Source organism: Primulina tabacum, chromosome 3 (assembly GCF_025594145.1).
Source record: "Primulina tabacum isolate GXHZ01 chromosome 3, ASM2559414v2, whole genome shotgun sequence".
NCBI lineage: Eukaryota > Viridiplantae > Streptophyta > Magnoliopsida > Lamiales > Gesneriaceae > Primulina > Primulina tabacum.
In genome coordinates this window covers 49628784-49647660 of record NC_134552.1, presented here as the reverse complement: position 1 = coordinate 49647660, position 18877 = coordinate 49628784, and the positions used below count along the sequence as shown (strand labels likewise).

The 18877-nt window shown below is 37.1% G+C and overlaps 1 protein-coding gene and 1 long non-coding RNA gene across 3 annotated transcripts in view; both read right to left on the bottom strand.

The window, feature by feature from the left end:
* Positions 1 to 871: 871 nt before the first annotated feature.
* LOC142541157 (ATP-dependent Clp protease proteolytic subunit-related protein 3, chloroplastic) lies at positions 872 to 6898 on the bottom strand. 2 transcript variants are annotated; one of them, XM_075647784.1, is made up of 10 exons: positions 6557 to 6898; positions 5830 to 5931; positions 5011 to 5133; positions 4210 to 4269; positions 2942 to 3038; positions 2774 to 2847; positions 2285 to 2338; positions 2125 to 2208; positions 1925 to 2042; positions 872 to 1143 (listed from the first exon to the last, which is right to left on the bottom strand). In XM_075647784.1, exons 1-9 carry the CDS (start codon positions 6833 to 6835, stop codon positions 1947 to 1949), a joined length of 969 nt encoding a protein of 322 aa, XP_075503899.1. In that variant the 5' UTR covers positions 6836 to 6898; the 3' UTR covers positions 872 to 1143; positions 1925 to 1946. The 2 variants fall into 2 exon arrangements, with proteins under 2 accessions (XP_075503899.1, XP_075503900.1); XM_075647785.1 differs by having other exon boundaries at positions 872 to 1104.
* Positions 6899 to 18372: 11474 nt separating this feature from the next.
* Positions 18373 to 18877, bottom strand: part of LOC142541156 (uncharacterized) — an 89471-nt gene continuing 88966 nt past the window's right edge. The window contains exon 2 of the long non-coding RNA XR_012819247.1: positions 18373 to 18827. This is a non-coding gene — a long non-coding RNA (uncharacterized LOC142541156). The remainder of the gene's footprint in view (positions 18828 to 18877) is intronic.

Sequence of the window (18877 nt, the reverse complement as noted above, 5' to 3'; positions counted from 1 at the left end):
GATAAGTAGTTTTAAAAACTTTGCAAAAGAAAATTATTACAAGAAAATGCATTTTGAAGAAAATATTTAAATTCATGGTTATATACATGGCTATAAAAAAACACGAAGCGTGAAAGCGGGAAGAAGTGGTAAGATTAATTCAATCTTTTAAAGTTTAAATAAATTTAGTATAAGTTTACTGTTAAGATTGAAATTTGGACCTAACTCAACCCCAAAAACTAGCTCAAGGGAGAAGATTGTCCAAGCCATATATACAACTCTAATGTTATTTATCCAACCGATGTGAGACAATTAGCACACCCCTCTCAGGCCCAGGAATGAACATCTGGAACGCATCTGAAGCATTGAGTTTACAAATGACCCAATTATGGATAGAACGGGTGACCTAATTATAGGCGGTCCAAGACATAACGGTGAAACCTGGCTCTGATACCATGTTAAGATTGGAGCTTGGACCAAACTCAACCCCAAAAACTAGCTCAAGCTAGCTCAAGGGGAAAAGATTGTCCAAACCCATATACACAATTCCAAAGTTATTTATTCAACCGACGTGGGACAATTAACATTTATACATAAAAAGACTTTTAGTTTTTATTATAATTTTAATTATATAAGTCAACCAATATTCAATAGATTAAAGAACATACACACAAAATTTAAGAATAATGGCAGACATTTTAGATTTTTTTTATTAATATTAAAGAACATTTAGGTAATTCTTTTGTTTAAAAATTTTATGTTATCAAGTATTTTATATTTCATATTTAAAATTTTATGGTTAACTTTTATCCAAAATTAGTAAAAGTTAACTTTAATTTTTTTTAAAAATAAATTAAAATTCAACTTAAAATTTTATCTAAAAAACTCCCGCTTAATTGTATTTATTTAATCATATTTTTCGCACTTGATTGCATTTAATCACATAAAACATACTTTTACAGAACATGGCATGATTCGAATGCAAGAGTCCAGCTGCTTCCAAAATCCAACCTTTTTCAGTGTAAAAGATCCCTTGTGGTGGATCCAAATTGGTTGATACACATTTACAGAACTTGTAAGCTCCATCAGATACTCTGCAAGGGCACAGATCTCAGCAGTCGGCTCCTTCAAAATATAATCCAAACAAATATAGCTGTCACAGCCCTACATCACATGAAATTTACACCAAGATCAAATTTGACACCATGGCTCAGTCCACATTTCTGTGACACTGTTACGGACTTAAATATTGATATATGGCTTAAACCAAAATTGGCCCCTTGGAAGATATAGACCCGAGGAAAGGGTCATTAAATGTAAGGAAAAGAACGATTCTGTTTTCAGACATTTTTCTTAATCTTGTTGGGTGAGAATATTGGCAGTGGCTAGGGGAAGCAATTTAATTGCTTGTACAGAGAATACATCTCTGGGAAATACCTTCATTTATTTCAATTAACACAATATCATATATTACAACATTATCGTTTGTGTTTGATCGATCATTATTCCTGCTATATATTTCTTCATCTGTGTGGCAAGTAACCATCATCTAACACACTCAAATGAAGTGTTGGGGTCATTCCATCTTGGCTTTAAAAAGTTCAAAAAAATCACACCCTTTGTTCTTCCGAGGACGACTTAATTATTCTCTTTTATTTCAGATATTCAAAGCACAGTTTCTAATATCCATTTAACTCAATTTTTTACCTATCCGACCTACCGAAACAAATTTGCCTTCTTCTAGTTGTCACATATTTCCGCCCAGTGTGTTTTTTCATAAAATGTTCAACTGAGGAAAAAAAGGTGAAAGATGAACGAGAAGAAACACCAAGACCCAAAATATCTCGGCTATTATAAATTCATCCAGCTCCGCCTATTTCCATTGTTGCCTCAAATTATGTAGAGATATATCATATATATGCATGTATTAAGAGAAAAGTCTCACCGAAAAAATATTCAGGAACAAACTACATTGCATCGAGAACTCTAATCCCTGCACCTTTGTCCCATTCCTCTGGTGAGGCAGCATCTGCCATAATCTTTTCCTGTCCACGCCAAAGTATCTGGATCATAACATATTATGTTAGTCAACAAGCCAGGATAAATTACAGTAATTTTTTAACAATGAAATTGTCAGCATCTCACCTTATCTATGACTCCAAATTCTTTAGCTTTAGTAGCATCCATATAAAACGGTCTTCTCATCACCTTGAATACAGTTTCTTCTGACTGGTTGCAAAACAGATGATGTATCGATTCATTTTTGCCGGCATAAACGAAAATAAAATTTCCTGTGTCAACTTACATTTCCAGTGTGCTTAGCTATAAGGCTAACAAGAGTGTCCCTGTTTATTATCACCTAAACAAGGAATTCGGTCAGTCACTTTCAGAGAAAAAAGTGGATAGTATCTACTGTTGCATATAATAGAGAAAAAATTGTTAAGTTTCACCTGATTGAAAAATTGGGAAATAAAAGTAGAGAGACAAAATGATAAGGAGATCGGTGAAGAGGGGAGGGAAAGTATTATCCATGGCAATTGACATACAAAGTTTTAGTTAAAATGCTTCACAAAACCTTTCTGCATGTTTCTCTCTATACTGCATTCCTCGAACACGTGAATAATTCCCCAAAGTGTTGTTTCACATGCAGTATGAGTGTAATTGATCTCATAGCAAGAAAGTTTATAAAATTTTAAGAGGAATGTTCTGGATATATAATTTTATAAGAGGAAATTGCGGTATGATATTGAAGAGTTTCCTTTAAAATGAAAAATGACGGCAGAGATCAAGTTACCTCTTTTGCACGAATGATAACATCACTGGCTGGCATTAATCCAGCTGATGGAACACGAGGTTGTTGAATCATAGCTGAAACAGAACAATTATCCCGTGAACACATTACAAAGAGGCAAAAAAATAAATCCGAGTCATTAGCTCAATTATGCAACATTTTACAACAAACCTTTAGAATGTGGCATCATAAAGCGTTGCCCTTTGGTTCCAGCAGCAAGTAAAAGGCAGGCATGACCTATAGCGGCTCCAACACCAACCGTGTGGATCTGCGTTCAGGATTAGAACTTAAGGGGATAGTGAAACACATAGTGAATGCTAAATATCATCTAAAGGAAGTTAAGAGCACATACATATGCATATTTGAAACAAGGCAAAGGAACAAACATTGCACACCAGATTTCATCATATAGCTAGAACAACAATATGTTTTTCTTTTCAAACAAATATCCAATAATTGAATTAACACACACACACCAAAAATAAATTTCCTGATCGCCAAGTTAAAATGCTACTCCTGGCAGCGGGAGCATGATACGCACCCATTTATATTCACAGCCAGAACTAGGAAAACAAGTAAAAAAACATATAAACTGCTCCGTCTACTTGTATCACAATCTTATAACTAACTGCTGATTCACAGATCCTGAAAAAACAAGATATGCAATACGAAACAGAAGTCGATATGATCAACCCTAAATAAAGGAAGACCCTTTTACGGAACAATTTCCATACCACCTTGCAACAAGTTTTACACTCCACACATGATTATTTTTGTATTTTCAAATTTTGTGACTTAAGCAGCTGAATCGTGATTGCTAGGACTAATGACAATAACAAGAGACTTGCACGAGAAATAGCCAAAAAAGATATTGTCTGAAATATGTCAGAGAGATATATACATAATAACTTTAATAAGGCGCCCACATATTATTAACAAGGTGGACTTTAGATGAAACAACATTGGCTTAAGTCACAAAATATAATGTTTTTTGGGATAGCATAGCTGAAACAGATAACAATAATATCGATTATCAAATAAAAAATACAGCTGAAAAACTGGATTTCTATTCGACAATTTTCCTCTAATATTAGGATCTCGGTGGGCATGAATATAACGAGAGGTAGATTTTAATGTCTATTGAAGGTTTTTATCACAACCAATTTTCCCTCAAAAAGTCCAATCCTAGCAGCACTTAATTCTCAAATCAATTATTCAGGATATCTTCATAAACATCAGGAGTTTATTGTATGGCTCAGTATTTGAATAATACTTTCATGGATCTCTAACCAATTAGTACATATCGCAAACATTCTATTTAATAAGCTCAGACGTAAATATGTAGTGCAACAAACCAGGTGGTCAATATAGCATGTACAGTACATAAACCAATCACCCTAACACGAACAAACAGTAAGTAGTCACACAGAAAACCTCACCTCATTCTTCAACTGCATCATAGCATCATAAATTGCAAAACCTTCCGACTCCATACCAACCTTGCATTGAAATCATCACATATTAGATAACATTAGCCTTTCAACTGGGTGTGAACATGGTGGAATTTGGCTAAGCAGGTTAAAACGTTAAAGGCAGAAAAATCAACCAAAGAAAAAATGATAAACTGAACAATGGGATAAGCAAAGAAAACCAAACAAGAAATGATATGATTATTAAAAAAAAAGTAAGGGCTTGAATGCAGATATTTATGACTGATCCCTCTAAACAGAACAAGAAAAAGCATTGTGTGACCACCACTAGTGATGAAAATAGAGTACGAATCAAAAAGTAATTCCAACGAATGAGAAATATAAACGATAACTTTCTAGAAAGTCGAAAGAGAGCAAAATTGAAAAACACAAAAGAAATGCAACTGAAAATTTATGCACAATGACAAAAATAATAAGTGAGTTGAAAGAATGTTAGAACAAGCTGTGGTTGGCAGTTTGCTGAAGCCCGTTAGTAAGCTGATCACACAATTGGAGCTTAAGCTTCAATTTTTCATCAACGATCAAGATTGAGATAATGCTACAATCATTTGGCAAAGACTGAAGTTATTGAACTGAGATCAATACAAAATTGTCTAGCCACAGTAAGAATAATACCATCAACGAAAATATCGTATACTTTGAGCAGAGGTTAGAAATGTGGGGCGAGTGAGAGAGAAACTATAAGGATCATTCGATTGTCAAATTCAAAACAATTTGATTACAGTAAATTACAAATCTCAAGGCTCTCACCGTTTCACCATCATCACGAGTTGTTCCAGTGGAGTTTATGTAAAGGTAAATAGGCTCTTTAGGATCCATCCATTGAAGGTACATCAACTCAGCTACAACTAGCTCTGTAACAGCCGGAACCAACTGAAAAAGAAAAATATTACTTCAAAATTGTGAGAAATCAGAAACTGCTTCCACCCCAAGAAAAGTCGAGACCAAAATTTCAATTGTCTTGTGTCGTCAAAAAATCCAAAGTTGTGTAATGTTAACAACATAACAAATGCAAAATATTTCTAAAAAAAGTCGTATAACATAATATACAAGTTAATCATAATTAAAATTATGAACAATAACTTCTACAAGGTGGTTGTATTAAAACTATAGATGCCAAAGGATAATATATATGAGTTGTGGATGGAGAATAAATGTTTCTAACCCAGTAGGGCAAGGTGGAAGCTGGATTAAAGCCCAGGCCAGGCAATGAACTTCTTCGCAACAAAACATAATTTCGCAATACTAACTTACCCTGTTTAGGCAACAAAACATAATTTCGCAATATTAACTTACCCTGTTTAGTATAGGGTCAGCAAACCTCCAGCAAACTTATCAGAAGGTAGAGAATAGTAATCACAACACTCAAGAAAAATCACAATCACACCATAAAGCATGGCCAAGAAAAGCTAAACTACGGGTTTGGGTCATCATTCATACTGGATGTCTCGTGTGTATAACAGCAAGAAAACTTTTGTCCTAATTCTATGAGTTCTTTAATAATCTATAACAAGTTGCCAGTTCAAATTCAGATAGACCATTTGCAAAAAGGAAAGCTGATCCACCCACCGGCATGCCAATATACACAATTCTTCCATGGAGCAACAATGAAGGCAAGTCAGGTGGAGGTCTTCTTGGCCTATGCTCATTGTATGAAACGGATCTCTCCACCTATTTCAAGCAACAAGATGATTGCAGGTACAAAAAAGTGCAGTATCAAGCAATAGTTCATTACCCTTTAAGAATACACTGATGATATAAAACTATAAAAGCAAAAATAAACCAATGATTTCTACTTTTTAATCATGTTCAAAATCATAAACTCTTGCTTTGAAATGGAAAGTGATTCCAATTGATTCCCAACAATGGAGCAATTAAATTTTTCTATTATCTACTATATGAAATTTCAAGTCAGTTCCTCTTACTAGTTTCCAAGTAATCCCGTGAGTTTATGAGAAAAGAGCTGACGTATTAGGACATTTTAAACAGGAGCCACATTAGGCATGCTTAGTACCCGCCCTCGATTCAGTCAAATCAATGAAATTTCATGAATCTTTAGTGACTCTACATTAAATGCCACAACAGACTTTTATAAAATCTTTAAGTACGAAATTCAACCCTTGTTAATTGACTCTAAAATGTTCAAGGTCAATCCATTAAAAGAATACTCGATCGTCCAGCACTATACACAAAACATTCATTCAGCACTATACACAAAACATTCATTCAGCACTATAATTACAAATCTTTAAACAATCAGGTTCGTGGAGATAGAATCGAAGTAGGGAGAGCGTACCTGGGCAGGTGTAGCCATGAGCTGTGGGGAGTCAAAAATGTCCAAGAAGGGCGGCGTATCGGAGTCTCTGGGCCTATTGAGTAGGGTTTCGGGAGAAGCGGCAGCCACAGAAGCAAGCTTGGACAGGAAAGGATCCTTAGGGTTGAGCGGAGGCAAGCGAATCTTGGAGGCGCTGATTGCCCTGAAACTACATCGTTTCAGAGACGATGAACAGGGAAAGGAGGAGGAGGAGGAGGAGGAAGCCATCGGAGCTCCCAAACAGTTGGCCATGGATAGCATGTATGCACTCTGTGTTTGATGGATGGATCGAGCGACTGTCTCCGTCGAGTGAAAATGTTTGTTAGTCAAAATATACAATTTCTATACTAAAAATTGCACAAACATAAAAAAACTTTTTTTATTCTCAGTTTATTAAAATTAAATGTCCCATTTTGGACATTAATTGTGTGATTAGATGAATCACCCAAAGAACAATTATATTAAAACATCCATAAAATTATATTACATTTTCGGTTTTATAAAATTTATATTATTAGTCTTGTAACTTATATTTTTTTTTTTTTATGAATGTTCATTTTTACTCGAATAATTTGTATGTTTTTTTTTTTTCATTTATAATCTTGTTTTTTAATTTAAGTTCTTTGCGTCTTTCGATATAAATAATAATAATTTTTTTAAAAAATACAAATAAGTAAAAAAATTAGAAAAAAATATTAAATTTACTAGACAAAAAATAAAAAAATTCACTGTAACATCAATAAATATTGAAGAAAAAAACAAACAAAACTTTCCAAAATTTGGAACCAAATCACATTTCATTGTGTGAATGTGTATAAAAATTCATAGAAGGTAATAGGCTTTTTTTAAAAAAATATTATAAATTAATAAAATCATTATAAAAATGTTGCAAATAGAAAAACTTAATAAAAGTAGTATAATCCGTATTACACTGCAACGGATTCATAATTATTTATAAAAAAATTAAAAAAAAATAAAATAAGGAGGTCACAGATGCCGATCATTCATTCGGTATTTTCCTCGGCGATTTGTTGGTTGTCCTCGGCATTTCAATTTGTTGGGTCATCGGTGCATATTCTTCCGTTTTCGGTATTTTTATTTGCGCAACATCATTATTTTCGTTTGTTGGTAATAATTCTCGTCAGTTTGTTATGCTCATATTTTTTTTGTTATAGAGACATGTCAAGTATTATTTTATTTTCTTATTTTTGAATTAATATTGTTTTATGTTGTATTTTTTGTAAGAATGTTTAACATTGATAGGTTATTATATTGTTCGCTGATTAATCATTTATTTCATACGACCAAATCTTAAGAGGTAACGTTATTATTTTTGTTCATTATATTTATTATTGTTCGTTTATTGACTGAACTAAATTTGATTGTCTGAATTTACTTACTACAACAATTTATATTATTAAAATTACTTTAAAGTATTAATAATAACAAAAATAAAATTGTTTTATTAAATACTTTTTATTAGTTGAATAATATTCTTTAATATTATTTTCATATAATATTTTTTTAGTAAAAAAAATTATATGTTACTGTCTTCTTGCACAATGTGGGGACCCGGACGCTAATCAGTTATTAATCGTCATCAGGATCAATATACTAATCAAGTAATTAGGGTCATAAAATTTTTTTCTTTTTAATGCGGAATGTAGTGAAATCAAACTAATATACAACTCAGTATAAAATAAAGTACAAGTCCTGTACCGTCTACAAATCAGTAAAAACTAAGGTTCAACATCTAATTATCAAGTGTCAAAACCCTATATACATCAAAGTCCGAAGTCTCCACTCTATCACGATCTCTCCTCATCTCCTGGACCCTGATCCTGTCCCACCTGTTGTCATGTACACATACAAACAAGACAACAGTCGGATAATTCCGGTGAGAATATAATCCCAGTATAAATCAACGAAACATGCAATCATATAAACAAATATAAAGCATGTAACAGATAACAACAATATGTATCAAAATCTGAAACATAATCAATATCAGACTGTCGACAATACTTGTAACTCTACAATTCAGACTAGACTCAATCCTAGTCTAGGGATCCCAGTTTCCAGAAGTTGGCATTCCCATATCGACCAACAGTAATAGAAAAGACTCCAGTTCTATCCACGTCGATAGGGTATCGATCACCAGTAATAGAAGAAGCTCTGATTCTATCCACATCGATATAGTATCGATCACCAGTAATAGAAGAAACTCCGATTCTATCCACATCGATATGATATCGATCATCAGTAATAGAAGAGTTACGATTCTATCCACATCGATACAGTACCGATCACCAGTAATAGAAGAAGCCATATTTCTATCCACATCGATAGCCAATCATCCAGTGACAGACTTTGACACTATCGCCCATACACTATCTTGTGACATCGTGCAATGTGCCCGTGGCGATCCCGCCACTATCAGGCACTTCTGTCAGAAGATTACTCGTCTAGTACCTGCTATCTATAAATCAAGAGAACAAGTACATCAATCAAATCAATGCAAATATCAATGCAATAAAGTAAAGTATGTAATTTAGGGAAACTCAAGTCTAAACCGACTTAAGTCGATCTCCCGATGCCACATTGACTTATACCTTTCGTTTGTAGTCTCGGTCTGAAGCAATATCAATTCTGAACTCAAGAGTGTCTCTGTAAATCTGAAACGACATATTGAGAATCATAATATCAATATTCCATTCTCAATTCAACATTGAATCTGATTAATCCGGATTTAATTCAAATCACGGCATAACGGCACAATCTCAGTATCCCCGTCAATACCATATCAACAGACATCAATTACAAATCATAACTCATATCCGATACAATTTGTAATCCATCCATAATCCAAATCTGTCCGATTTCAGATCAATATAATCAGAAAATCATAAAAATTCCATAATCAGTCCGTTTCTTAATCTGACTTCGATTCTACTATGTTTAGCATGCCAAGAACGTCATATATGAATTCTATTCAATTCCGACAATATCATAATTTCAAGACATGTCAAAACGTAGTAAAACTTACGTCAAGTTGTAGCCTGCGTTGATAGGAACACAGTACCGTAGTCAGATTCAAAATCAGACGGACGGATTGTACACAATCGCGATTCCACGATTTCAAAGACAATTTTGACAACGTTTCCTTCGCTTTCCCTTTTCTGATGCTTAAAACGTATATGTTGATATATATATATATATATATATATATATATATATATATATATACACATACACGTACATGCAACAAGGCAAATGGCTCACTCTACGTGCAACACGTCTCGCGCATATGCGCGACCCTCCTCCGCGCATATGCGCGAGGCGATAAGCCCTGGCGCGTGTCTACACGGCATCTCGCGCATATGCGCGCCCTTACTCGGCGCATATGCGCGAGACCAATATTCAAAAATGCCAACTATCGGGTTATCTCGCGCATATGCGCGAATCTAAGTCGCGTATGTGCGCCCAACTCTCTGGACCTCTCGCGCATGTGCGCGTATTGAGGTCGCGCATGTGCGCCCAATGCTCGGTCTCTCATTATGGCTTCCGCACAGCTCGCGCATATGCGCGCCTACTCTTCGCGCATATGCGCGAGACCTTCGGTCCTCGCACCAACGATTCCCACATAAAATCTCCTTTTGTGTCTCGGTTAGCCCCTCTCATAATCGTCTCGATTAAAATCAATAATCGTAATTTAACACGATATTAAATCTCGGACATTACATTTCTCCCCCTCTAAGATACGATTTCGTCCTCGAAATCACAGATCGTCAAATCATATCATTAAGAAGGCATGTAATTAAAACCGAATAAATATTTACATCAGTGAAACAATGCTGGGAATTCTTGTCTCATATCTGATTCAGTTTCCCAAGTAGCTTCTTCAATGCCATGACGAGTCCATTGAACTTTCACAAGAGGAATCGTCTTTGTTCTGAGCTGTTTTTCTTTACGATCGATAATCCGAATCGGTTGCTCGACATAACTCAATGTCTCATCCAGCTCAGTCTCGTCTGATTGAATAACGTGAGAATCATCAGGGAGATATTTCCGCAGCATAGATACATGAAAAACATCATGTATCCCCGATAATGAAGGCGGCAAGGCCAGTCGATAGGCACGATCTCCTATATTTTCGAAAATCTCAAAAGGACCAACATATCGTGGAGACAATTTCCCTTTCTTACCAAATCTAACCACACCTCTGAATGGAGAAATCTTCAAAAATACTCGATCTCCAGTCTCAAATACCAACGGTCTACGTCGAAGGTTGGCATATTTGGCTTGTCGGTCCTGTGCTGCCTTCATTTTCTTCTGAATTAGTTTCACTTTTTCAGTCATGTCTCTGATCATGTCAGGTCCAGTCTCAGGAACTTCAGAGATATCATCCCAATAAAGAGGGGATCGACATTTTTTTTCCGTACAACGCTTCGAATGGTGCCATCTCAATACTCGTTTGATAGCTGTTGTTGTACGAAAATTCACAAAGCGGCAATGTATATTGCCAGTTTGTGCTAAAATCAAGCACTATAGCTCTTAGCATATCTTCCAATGTCTGAATCGTCCGTTCTGACTGTCCATCAGTCTGTGGATGATATGCGGTACTCAGATATAACTTCGTACCTAGAGCTTGCTGCAAACTCTGCCAGAAGTGCGAAGTAAACCGAGGATCACGGTCTGAAACAATCGACTTCGGCACTCCGTGCAATCTGACCACTTCTCTAACATAAATATCGGTCATCTGGTCATATCTATATGTCATTTTGTATGGAATAAAACATGCAGATTTGGTCAATCGATCAATCACAACCCAAATCGCATCACAACTTCGGGAGGACCTCGGTAACTGTGTCACAAAATCCATGGAAATGTGATCCCATTTCCATTTAGGAATCGACAAACTCTGTAACAATCCTCATGGTTTCTTCCTCTCAGCTTTCACCTGTTGGCAGTTCAGACACTTGGCTACAAATTCAGTAACATCTGATTTCATTTGCTTCCACCAATATTGTGTCTTCAAATCATTATACATTTTCCTGCCCCCATGATGAATGCTAAAACGACTGTTGTGCGCTTCTGCTAGTATTTGTTGTCTTAAATCCGAAACATTCGGTCACAACAAGACGATTATTCACATACAAAATACCATTTTGAACCTGATATTCCGATCGATGTCCATCTCTGACCATAGCAATCGACTTCTGTATATTCTGATCAACTTTCTGAGCTGCTTTAATTCTCAAAATCAGCTCTGGTTCAGCTTGAATCGCATATAATCTTAGAGGCTGACAGTTTGTTTCAAAGGCTAATCCAGACAAACAGCAGTCTTCAATCAAATTCGAAACACCCATAGTCGATAAGGATAAAGAACATACCTTTCGACTTAGTGCATCAGCTGCTGCATTAGACTTTCCTGGATAGTATTTGATTTCACAATCGAAATCTTTAAGCAAATCAAGCCATCTTCGCTGCCTCATATTCAATTCGGACTGTGAAAACAGATATTTCAAGCTTTTGTGATCAGAATAGATCTCAAACTTCTCACCGTACAGATAATGTCGTCATATCTTCAATACAAAGACGATGGCTGCCAATTCAAGATCATGAATTGGATAATGAGATTCATGGGGTTTCAGCTGTCTCGAGGCATACGCAATCACATGCCCCCACTGCATCAAAACACAACCCAATCCGCGGTGAGATGCATCACAATAAACAACAAAATCACCAGTACCTGACGGGATAGTCAACACTGGAGCACTGGTCAATCTTTTCTTCAATTCGAGAAAACTGGTCTCACATTCCTCAGACCAAACAAATGGAGCATTCTTTTGAGTCAATTGTGTAATTGGTTTGGCAATACTGGAAAAATATTTGATGAATCGACGGTAATATCCTGCCAAACCCATAAAGCTGCGTATCTCTGGTACAGATGTCGGTCTCGGCCAAGAAATCACTGCCTCAACCTTACTGGGATCAACGGATATCCCGTCTCCGGATATAATATGCCCCAGAAATACCACCTGTTTCAACCAGAACTCGCATTTCGACAGTTTAGCATACAGTTTTTATGCCCTTAAAATTCTCAACACAATTCTTAAATGCTCAGCATGCTCCATCACATTCTTTGAATATATCAAAATATCATCGATGAAAATAATCACAAAATCATCGAGATATTTCTGAAAGACACGGTTCATTAATCCCATAAATACGGCTGGTGCATTCGTCAAACCAAATGGCATGACAATAAATTCATAGTGTCCATACCTAGTTCTGAATGTTGTCTTTGAGACATCAGAATCCATGACTCTCAGTTGATGGTATCCAAATCTGAGATCGATCTTGGAATACACCGAAGAACCTTGCAATTGATCAAATAAATCATCAATACGAGGCAATGGATATTTATTCTTTACCGTTGCCTTGTTCAGTTGCCGGTAGTCGATACAAAGTCTCATGGAACCGTCTTTCTTTCTCACGAACAGTACTGGAGCGCCCCAAGGAGAAACACTCGGTCTGATATATCCCTTGGCCAGTAAATCCTCCAACTGTTCTTTCAACTCTTTCAACTCAATCGGTGCCATCCTGTACGGAGTCCTCGAAATCGGGACTGTTCCTGGCATCAACTCAATGCTGAAGTCTATCTCTCGAATCGGAGGCAATCCAGGAATCTCATCTGGAAAGACATCAGCAAACTCACACACCACTGGCAAGTCCGCCAATGATGGGCTTGACTTCAGTAAATCAACTGAATATACCAGGAATCCCTCCACTCCTTTCTGCAATAATCGAGTCATATTTATTGCAGATATCAAAGGAATTCTAGCTCGAGAACCCTTACCGTAAAATTTCCACTCCTCAGCCATTTCAGGTCTGAATCGAACAATCTTGTGGAAATAATCGACTGTAGCCCTGTACTTGATCAACGTATCGATACCGATAATACAATCAAAGTCAGATATCCCAAGCACAATACAGTCTAACTCAATTTCATGCCCATCATACTGCAGAATACACGATCTAACAGATTTCACTGATATCAAACCCGTCCCCAAAGGAGAAGAGACAGACACTACCGCAGATAATGACTCAATAGGCAAAGAATGCATCAAAGCAAATCGCTCAGATATAAATGTATGGGATGCACCAGTATCAATCACTACATAAGCAGGATAACTAGAAATAAAACAGTTACCTGCAACAACATCATCAGGTGCATCCTGTGCCTGCTCCTCAGTCAAAGCAAACACTCGGGCCTGCTGTCTAGGAGGCTGGCTCGCTGTCTGGCTCCCTCCTGGCCTCGGCTGTGACTGGGTAGGTGGTGCTGGCCTGGAAGGAAATGAACGGCAGAAGATCGTCTCCCTGTCTGAGCCACTGATCTAGATGACTCAGCGGCCTGGGATCCCTGGGCACTTCGCTGTGGACACACTCGGGCAAAGTGTCCATGCTGTTTACAAATGTGGCAGTTGCCGAACACTCCTCGGCACTATTCAGTGGGATGCTTCCCTCCAAGTATTGCAAATAGGTCCAGTATAGCTCTGGCTCTGTCGAGGACTCCCAGAGCTAGAAGAACTGCTTCCGGACTTCTTGAACTGCTTCCCTCTAGCCTTCAAGAAGTCCTTCTTCCTACTACTGCTGCTTTCATATCGAGAAGATGGTGGAGACATCTGTGATCTTGGTGCTGCAGGTACAAATGAAGCCTCTCTCTGTCTCATCAAACCGGATTCGGCTCCCTTGGTTCGGTTCAAGGCATCAGTAAAGTTGTTTGGCCTCCCGGTATTCACCAAGGTAAAGATTTCAGGATTTAGGCCATTTATGAACTGGTCCGCAACGGCCTCATCATGTTCAGCTACGTGGGGAGCAAATCGGAGAAGTGTAGAGAATTTGGCCACATATTCCTCAATGTTTAACTGGCCCTGCCTCAAGTTTGCAAACTCGGCTCCCTTGTCCTTTCTAAACGACACTGGAAAGAACCTTTGATAAAATTCAGTTCTAAAGACATTCCAGGTGATAGTCGTACCTCGTTGTTCCAAGGCCCGCTTTGTGGTAATCCACCAGTTCTTTGCCACATCATGTAACTGGTGCCCTATCAGTTTCACCCTTCGCTCGTCAGTATACTCTAAAGATTCGAACATCATCTCAATATCATCTAACCAACTCTCGCATTCCACTGAATTCTCAGTACCCTTCAGAGTTGGTGGATGGAACGACTGAAATCTCTTTAACAAGGTCTCAATTGGAGTGGCTGTAACGTCCATTGGAGGATTTGAAGTACTACCCTGTTCAGGTACTCTTCTCGGAGGCATATCTGATAATCAAAAGGATTAGTAATCCCAATACACAAATATGTTTCAGTCCTCCTCCGATCATCTTACTGCTGATCCAGAATCGGTGCTGATCCCATTCTCAATAACACATGTTTTCAAATCAAGTCAGATAAACAGATAAACATGCATTATAAAGCAGTAAATCATGCTAACAATCAAAAGCAGGAAAGAAAACCTCAATCTACCCCGCTCACTAGCTCCTATCTCAGTCTCAAGGATCTATCGCTCTGATACCACCTGTTGTGGGGACCCGGACACTAATCAGTTCTTAATCGTCATCAGGATCAATATACTAATCAAGTAATTAGGGTCATAAAATTTTTTTCTTTTAAATGCGGAATGTAGTGAAATCAAACTAATATACAACTCAGTATAAAATAAAGTACAAGTCCTGTACCGTCTACAAATCAGTAAAAACTAAGGTTCAACATCTAATTATCAAGTGCCAAAACCCTATATACATCAAAGTCCAAAGTCTCCACTCTATCACGATCTCTCCTCATCTCCTGGACCCTGATCATGTCCCACCTGTTGTCATGTACACATACAAACAAGACAACAGCCGGATAATTCCGGTGAAAATATAATCCCAGTATAAATCAACGAAACATGCAATCATATAAACAAATATAAAGCATGTAACAGATAACAGCAATATGTATCAAAATCTGAAACATAATCAATATCAGACTGTCGACAATACTTGTAACTCTACAATTCAGACTAGACTCAATCCTAGTCTAGGGATCCCGGTTTCCAGAAGTTAGCATCCCCATATCGACCAACAGTAATAGAAAAGACTCCAGTTCTATCCACGTCGATAGGGTATCGATCATCAGTAATAGAAGAAGCTCTGATTCTATCCACATCGATATAGTATCGATCACCAGTAATAGAAGAAACTCCGATTCTATCCACATCGATATGATATTGATCATCAGTAATAGAAGAGTTACGATTCTATCCACATCGATACAGTACCGATCACCAGTAATAGAAGAAGCCACATTTCTATCCACATCGATAGCCAATCATCCGGTGACAGACTTTGGCACTATCGCCCATACACTATCTTGTGACATCGTGCAATGTGCCCGTGGCGATCCCGCCACTATCAGGCACTTCTGTCACAAGATTACTCGTCTAGTACCTGCTATCTATAAATCAAGAGAACAAGTACATCAATCAAATCAATGCAAATATCAATGCAATAAATTAAAGTATGTGATTTAGGGAAACTCAAGTCTAAACCGACTTAAGTCGATCTCCCGATACCACATTGACTTATACATTTCGTTTGTAGTCTCCGTCTGAAGCAATATCAATTCTGAACTCAAGAGTGTCTCTGTAAATCTGAAACGACATATTTCTCTGTAAATCTGAAACGACATATTGAGAATCATAATATCAATATTCCATTCTCAATTCAACATTGAATCTGATTAATCCGAATTTAATTCAAATCACGACATAATGACACAATCTCAGTATCCCCGTCAATACCATATCAACAGACATCAATTACAAATCATAACTCATATCCGATACAATTTGTAATCCATCCATAATCCAAATCTGTCCGATTTCAGATCAATATAATCAGAAAATCATAACAATTCCATAATCAGTCCGTTTCTTAATCTGACTTCGATTCTACTATGTCTAGCATGCCAAGAACGTCATATATGAATTCTATTCAATTCTGACAATATCATAATTTCAAGACATGTCAAAACGTAGTAAAACTTACGTCAAGTTGTAGCCTGCGTTGATAGGAACACAGTACCGTAGTCAGATTCAAAATCAGACGGACGGATTGTACACAATCGTGACTCCACGATTTCAAAGACAATTTTGACAACGTTTCCTTCGCTTTCCCTTTTCTGATGCTTAAAACGTATATGTTGATATATATATATATATATACATACACGTACATGCAACAAGGCAAATGGCTCACTCTACGTGCAACACATCTCGCGCATATGCGCGACCCTCCTCCGCGCATATGCGCGAGGCGATAAGCCCTGGCGCGTGTCTACACGGCATCTCGCGCATATGCGCGCCCTTACTCGGCGCATATGCGCGAGACCAATGTTCAAAAATGCCAACTCTCGGGTTATCTCGCGCATATGCGCGAATCTAAGTCGCGCATGTGCGCCCAACTCTCTGGACCTCTCGCGCATGTGCGCGTATTGAGGTCGCGCATGTGCGCCCAATGCTCGGTCTCTCATTATGGCTTCCGCACAGCTCGCGCATATGCACGCCTACTCTTCGCGCATATGCGCGAGACCTTCGGTCCTCGCACCAACGATTCCCACATAAAATCTCCTTTTGTGTCTCGGTTAGCCCCTCTCATAATCGTCTCGATTAAAATCAATAATCGTAATTTAACACGATATTAAATCTCGGGCATTACACACAATCTTTGTACATGATACGCTGTCGGGTCAAATTTATGTTATAAAATTTATTGATTGATAATTTGTATAAATGGTAGTCAAAATTTTTTATTAATCGCTCGTAATAAATTTTTTTATTAATCGCTCGTAATAAATTATTTTTATAAAAGATTTTTCAAGTAAATGTATTTGACAACTCCCAATTTTTCATATATGTTGAATAATAAAGGTATTTTAATATAAGTTGAATAATATTCTTTAATATTATATGTTAATGTTATTTAGTAAAAGTATTTGAAACCTCCGATTTTTTTTTTATAATATTTTTGATAATTTTTGTAATTTATTGAAGATATTAAACATCGTTCGCTGATTGAATTACAAATTCCATACAACATTTGAAAAGGTAATTTCATTAATTTTTTATATTTTAGTTGTATTTTTTATATTGTATTAATGTAATTGTAATTTTGTTCAGTTGCATTATACTATTAATTATAATTTTGTTCGGTGCAGACATGGATACTGTGAGGGCCTTACTTTACGTAGGTGGCTACGTCATTATTGAAGATGATAGGGTTGGATATAGTATCCCCGCGACCATGCCCGTTAAAATCTCTCGGTCTACTACATTTTCCCAACTGGTGAATTATGTGCATCGCAAGTTGGAGATCGACCAATCAAAACTCTGCATCAAATTGTCAACGAAATATTGTTATAGCTCGTTGTCTCGTTATATTGAAGAGTATGTCTATATCACAGATGATGATAGTCTACAATTTATATTCGAGTTGCCGACACTGGATTGCATGTACTTGTATGTTGATTCATCGCCAGTATTACAGAACGTAAGTGATTCGATTTTGATGCAGTCATGCCGGTAATAATGCAAGGTTTGAGAACAGTAGGTTTAAATGAAGCAGACCTTCTATGTATCACATCGATGAACAGTCAGTTCAGACATATTCTGAGATCGACACTGGTCCTTGGGATCACCATATCACAGGTCTAACATATTATGTAGGCAATGGTCTAGCAAAACGGTCAGATAAAGATGTGCACCTTTAATCTGAGAAGATGTAGGCGTAAAACCCAACCAAGTAGCGCAGCGCTGTTGTAAAGTATGTTTGTTGTACGCGGTATATACACCAGTGATGGGCATGCCATCAATATTCAACCCCCAAATAAGGGCAACGTCATGTAGGGTGATTGTTGTCTCGCCCACTGTAAGGTGAAATGTGTGTATCTCACGTGGCAATCTCTCAACAATGGCTGTAAGAAAATGATTATCATAATTTTTAATAGGACCACACTGAATGACACCATAGAAGCCAATGCGTGCAAGACATAGGCGGACACGGAGGTGAATCCCAGCATTAAGCAATCTCCTAAGACATTTGTAGACCGGCGTGGCGGAATTAGTACATCCATGTTCTCAGCGTTGATATTATTTGATATGTGTCTACCCCGCAAATACAACACATTATCCGTATTTTCAGCCATCTTGCAAAAAAAAATCATTAGTTAACAAATATTATATTTTTTATCAAAAA